Source organism: Nicotiana attenuata, unplaced genomic scaffold, assembly GCF_001879085.1.
Source record: "Nicotiana attenuata strain UT unplaced genomic scaffold, NIATTr2, whole genome shotgun sequence".
Classification (NCBI taxonomy): domain Eukaryota; kingdom Viridiplantae; phylum Streptophyta; class Magnoliopsida; order Solanales; family Solanaceae; genus Nicotiana; species Nicotiana attenuata.
The window spans coordinates 495,058-501,119 of record NW_017670544.1 but is presented as its reverse complement, the minus strand read 5'-3'; the positions used below and the strand labels follow the sequence as shown (position 1 = coordinate 501,119).

At 37.1% G+C, this 6,062-nt stretch overlaps 1 protein-coding gene across 1 annotated transcript; it reads right to left on the bottom strand.

The window, feature by feature from the left end:
• Positions 1 to 1,931: 1,931 nt before the first annotated feature.
• On the bottom strand, positions 1,932 to 6,030 carry LOC109240773 (nuclear inhibitor of protein phosphatase 1). Its single transcript, XM_019407456.1, has 3 exons — positions 5,851 to 6,030; positions 4,020 to 4,610; positions 1,932 to 2,895 (listed from the first exon to the last, which is right to left on the bottom strand). The coding sequence occupies exons 2-3, from the start codon at positions 4,490 to 4,492 to the stop codon at positions 2,094 to 2,096; spliced, it is 1,275 nt and encodes a 424-aa protein (XP_019263001.1). The 5' UTR covers positions 4,493 to 4,610; positions 5,851 to 6,030; the 3' UTR covers positions 1,932 to 2,093.
• Between the last annotated feature and the right edge of the window lie 32 nt (positions 6,031 to 6,062).

Here is a 6,062-nt window from a genome sequence, read left to right as displayed (position 1 = left end):
ACTTTTGGTTCCGTCAAATATTTAACAGATTCTAGCGGTTAGATCACACTAAAATTGTAAAAAAAAGAGCTTTAACGCCAATATAATGTTTTATTAATGTATACCTATGAGTTTTAGCTGTTTCTCTTAGTTGGTTCGCTACCTTATTCTCTATTAGGGCTGGGCATATATCGGGTAAAACCGATAACCCGAACCGTTAATTGTTTATTGGGTTATCAGTATCGAGTTATTGGGTTAACGGTTCGGTAACGGTTTAGAATTTTTTTACTATTGGGTTATCGGTTCGGGCATCAGTTTGCCAATTTTGTTAATGGGTTAACCGATAACCCAATAAGAATTAATAAAATTATGACTTTACCCTTAAGTATATACAAATGCTAGGGGCTTCAGTTCATTCTCTCGTATTCTTTCTCAACCCCACTCTTCAATTGCTTCATCTTCATTCTTTATAGACCTTACTAGTTACTCCTAGCGCAAGTCTTTAGTATACTATATGTGAATTATTCTCTTTTGTCTTTTTTTTTTTTTTTTGCTTAACTCTAGATTGAGTTATGTATCGGGTAAACCGATAACCGAACCGATAATGATCGATAATCGATTAACCGATACCCGATAACCGTTCTGTTATCGGTTTATCAAATTTGTAAACCGATAACCGATATTCTAAACCGATAATATTCATAACCGAACCGAACCGACCGATGCCCACCCCTATTCTCTATTTTATTCCTTTTTCTAGTGTATATTGATGTTATGTGGCATTCAGAATAGAAAAAGCTTTGGTTCCTTTTTTGGTTTGGATTTGTTTTTGAAAACAAATTGTTGTTGGATTTAATTTTGCAAGAATTGCTTTTGTGTATTCAAAGAATGTTTTCAGCAAACCACTCTCTCATGCCAAAATTTCACGGTATAGCCAGTTTTCGGACTGGTCAATCAAAAATAGTCAGCGTTTACCAAGTCAATGAAAAATAGCCACCGTTTTGCTGCAATAGAGACCGGTCCAGCATAATATACTGGAGTTTCGGTGCACCTGTGTATAAACTCCAGCATATTACGCTGGACCGGTATACTTTGCTGGCTCCAGTATAATATACTGGAGACTGGAGCACTGGTGCTCCAAACTCCAGTATATTATACTGCACCATTATACTTGCTGGAACTCCAGTATATTATGCTGGAGTTCCAGTGTATTTATGCTAGAACTCCATCATATTATGCTGGAGTTCCAGCATACTATCCTGGAACTCCAGTATAATATGCTGGAGTTCAAGTATACTTATGCTGGAACTCCAGCATAATATACTAGAGTATTTTTCGGGTTTTGAATAATGTTTTCGTTCAGATTTATTTTTACATAAAAAGTGGCTAAATTTCGATTACTTTTAAAATTGGGTTATTTTTGAACGACCAGTTGTAAATCTGGCTATTTTTAAAAATCACACCTCTCTCATTTGAGCGACAGGCCCAAAATCAAGTTTTAATAGTTCCTAACAAATTTTGAACTGATCATACAACAAAAAGGGGAGAAATTAAAAAATAGCCAAATTTACGAGTGGTCATTCAAAAATAACCACGGTTTTAGTAATCGAAATTTAAATACTTTTCATATAAAGATAAATTTGAACGAAAACACTGTTCAAAATCCGGAAAAATACTCCAGTATAATATATCGGTCCAGCATAATATACTAGAACTTTCCGCGTGTTAGAGTTCCGGCATAATATGCTGGAAATTCATACACAGGTGCACTGATCTCCAGTATATTATGCTGGAACTTTCTGTGTTGCAGCAAAATAGTGGTTATTTTTCAATGACTTTGCAAACGCTGGCTATTTTGAATGATCAGTCCGAAAATTGGCTAGCCCGTGCTATTTTTACAACAAAAAGCACCACATGGACTTTGTGGCCTACTGTTTTGCACAAAGTGAAAATGGGAAAAGATAACATACAATTTTTTCCATTGATCTCAAGTCACAGATTCAGTGCCTTAACAGGTTAAGACTGTTCAAAATTGAATCCCTGGGAAGAATAAGAATAACATAAAGACTATAACATATCCAAGCTACTAGACACTTCATGCAGCAATGCATTTGCTATCCAAACAAATCATCAGTATAGTCGTCTACATTGCTTGAGATATTTCCCGAGATTCTGCCTAACGAACCAGGGGAGTCTCCTTTAGCGTCGTTAGTAGAAGCCGTCTGACTGGAATCAGAATATGCCCAAGACCCCACTTTAGCAGGAGCTGATTCTCCATAAAGATCGTCGTAAATTCCACCCTTTGGCGGATTTTTCACCTTGTTCAATACCTGTTTAAGTTTGTCTGTTACACCTGTTTGGGTAACGGTAGCATCCTTTACGGAGGACTGTTCTTTCCCTTTCGGTATCACTGTAGTTTCTATGAGGGACTCATATTTTCCGACAAGACTTCCTTCCTTCACACCCAATGGACCAGGTTCTGTCTCCACATCTGCTCCATCCGAAATACCAACAACTTCAACTAGCTCTCCTCCAACCTGATCTTTAAATGACACACTTGTTCTCCTAATTCTTTTCGCGCGCCTCTCAGATGAGTGGTTGACATCCTCCCCACTAGTTGATACTGTTGATTTTGACAATGAATCAGGCCTCATAAGCCCATAGCGGTTTAAAAAGGTGTTATAAGCCAAAACAGCTTCCTCGTCTGAAGGATCTGGAGGTGGCGGCAAATCTATTTCTGCAGGTTGTCGGGGAGGAGGGAAGAGAGCATCATTGTTCTTTCTCAAGATGTAAGTCCTTGTTGATGCAGCAAACTTCAAAGATTGTCCGGCCTCAAGTTCGACAGGGGAATCTTTTGTTAGCCTCTCATTTGCAACAAATGTTCCGTGTGCAGATCCTAAATCTATCACGTAAATGCTGCAGAGAAAAATATAACTAGTTCAACCGGCATGAGCTAAGAAGAGCAGCTTTACATCTAAGGATAGGCATCATGGTTCCCAAAAAGGGGCACATTCTTTGTCTAAAGACGTGCAGTCAATGTAATAAAGGATATAAGCAGGTCAAACTGCCTGAGGTAAGAAGAGCCCCTTCTACATCTAAGGAAAGGCATTCTTGTGCTTACGAAAGAGCATTTTTCCATGTCTAAAGATGTGCAGGAGATGAAATGAATACCACAAATCATTGTAGTGATAACAATTCTCACCAAAGACAAGTTACTTTAACAGTATGCAATTAAACTATCATCTTTTTTGATTGGTAATTGAGAACGTTTTGCTTAAAAACACACTTGCAGTCAAACTATCACCTTCATTACTGAAATCTAAATGTGTTCAGATGGTCTAATTCATGAGGATTGAATTATCTTGATAGATGATATTTACAGATAAATGACATTCTTGATGCCCCATATTTTACAATTAATACGAATTTACAACAAATTTTGAAATAATCTTGACCGTCTCTAATAAATCCATGGTTTCTCTTTTCTTCTATTTTTATGGGATAAAATTTGTAAACCATCAAAACTATGCAACTTTCTGCAACTAATAGCCTTTATTTGAAGAAGAGCTTAATCTTTTTAAGTACCAATAAACAAAATATCACCTAGATGTAAGAAAGTTAGAAACATCCATTTCCTACAACTCAAGAAAGTTATAATTGCTTCAGTAAGAATGTTTAGCAAGAACAAATTTAAATGTTGAAGTCCACATAAAGATATGACCACACATACACTAGTGATTTATTGGTAAGGGAACCATGGCCCGTATGCCTAAGCTTGCTCAAATCTTTTACTTACTTACATTGACCCAAGGAAGAAATGCATAAACATGAGCTTACCTTTTCTCAACACACACCCAATAAAAAAGAGAAATGCATAAATATGAATTGCACAACATTTTCCAAGTACTTCATCATCATAGAGTTAGATTCTTCTTATGTGGTATTTTAATTTAACAATTACTTTCTCCTCCTCTTAGCCACAAAACAAGAAAAGCATATATTCAAAACTAGATAAGAAAAAGCATGATTATGTGTCACACCTTCCATTTTTGTGAGGAATCACAGCAGCATGCTGGCGTGAAACTGATTGATGATCAAGGACAAAATCACAAGTATGAAACTGCCGTCCAAAGATATGCCGTCGCTTATCCAAATTAATTCGATCAAGTACCTCACCATCTTTGATCACCTCAAGATAATAAACGCCTGGACGTGGCTCAATAGCCCAATCAGGAGGCTGCCAAGTTGATTGCCCCCCTCCGTGAGTAACATGATGAGTTGGCACTGCAGAAGCGGTTGCATCTGCCGCCACGGATTTCTGCAAAGCAGGTTGTGGATTTACGTATTGACTTTGTTGATGAGATGTTGTGGACTGTGCATATGCTGGAAAAGGATGGGTAACTGCCTTTGTAGTAGGCTGCAATGCTGGTTTAGCAGCTGAGTTCGCAGACACCTGAAATGGCTCCAAGGACTGAGCTTTCTTAAATCGATCAAGCCCTGATCTACCATACATTCTGTCTCTACCTTCAGTTCAAACAACAAGCTCTTCCTCAGTCAAATAAGATCTCAAGCATGGACCATTCTCAGCACTACATTAGCTCAGAATTCTATGAACTCGGTTTCATCTAACACTGCACCCAAAACAAGGGTTCAAGTTTTCAAACCAACATAAAACAAAAAGAAAAGAGAAGAATACCCACGACACTCTTTAGAATCCATCCACAAAAATATGTATGAACTTTTCTATACAACCCATTGTAGAAGTTCATAAAATATACAGGAAAATAAGAAGAGAAATACAGTTGTTTTACTTAAAAAAGTTATTCAATAAGTGGACGACCTCTAATTCTTTTTTGTTTTGGGGAGAAAATTCTATTATGGTTTTATTCTGTCACCTGTATCTTTCTTCTGATAAGCGCTCCCTATACCTACCTTGGTTTATTATATGTTAAAACTGATGTCACAAGATTCTTTTCCTCTCATATTACTAGAAAGGGAGTTATTACGGTTTCCACAAAAGAATCGGATTCAAGATTTAAACTTTATGGGTTCAGCTTTAACATTCCTAGACTGAACGAACATACTTCTGAAATTATGAATTCAAAATTTAATATACGTTGAAATTTAGCGGGTTTTCACATACATATCTATGTTATGTGTAATACTGGATTAAGTTGAACCCAGTATACAAAGGCTGCATTTGCCTCTATTCCACAACCCTATGTGCAATAACATAAAAAATAATAATTAAATGAGTGGTATCTAGGCCAAGTTGAGGTGCCTGTTCCACCGGGTATTCACTACTTCTCACTAGCACAGGTACCGAGTAACCTATGCACTAAGAATTAGGCAGATGGAAAGATATCACCTAGTGTTTTTTGCTTCCGCTGGGAATTTTATTTAAGACCTCATAGTTCTCCCTCCACTTCATTGACCACTACAACATACCCTTGAGCGCGCAATAAAGTAACATAAAACTTTATGTGGAATAAAAAAAAATGTATTTTCCAGCAATTTTGCTAAACACATCTAATAATTCTGCTAAACACATTTAAAAACTTAGTTGTTATAAGATAAAAATGTACCTCAACCCTATAGACCAACCACCGGCAGCAATCGTTAAAGCTCAAACTATGTGCAGAAAAGGGGGGGGGGGGGGGGGTAGAATCCTACAGTACTGTCCTGTACCAATTTTAAGCATCAATAAAACCAGAATCAAAATATTAGCTAACTATTAGGGCATGGGGATCCATGAATTAACAAAAGGGTGTGATATGAATGTAACTAACAAGGGGTTAGATTTGCAACCGATTAAAAGCAGATAAGTAGTATTAGAAAATGAGATTAGAAGAAAGACGAAGATTAACTAACCTCTTGACAAAAAGAGAATGTTAAGTGTATGAAATTTAGGGTTAATTTATTATAGTTGAAGTTGAAGCTATGGTAGCAGATCGATGGGCGAAGCAAATATGCTGTGTGTTTTTTCTTTGTCTGGGGATTTTGGAAGAAAATTATGGAGGCGAGAGATAAAGGAGCAGGGGGGAGTTAATACTACCCACCCCCGGTCTTTTCCTCTCTTTTTT

Coding starts and splice junctions, on each gene's coding strand:
- LOC109240773 (XM_019407456.1), bottom strand. CDS start 4,492: ATGTATGGTAGATCAGGGCTTGATCGATTTAAGAAAGCTCAGTCCTTG. Junction 2,896..4,019: donor ATTCCTCACAAAAATGGAAG/GTGTGACACATA, acceptor TTTTCTCTGCAG/CATTTACGTGATAGATTTAG.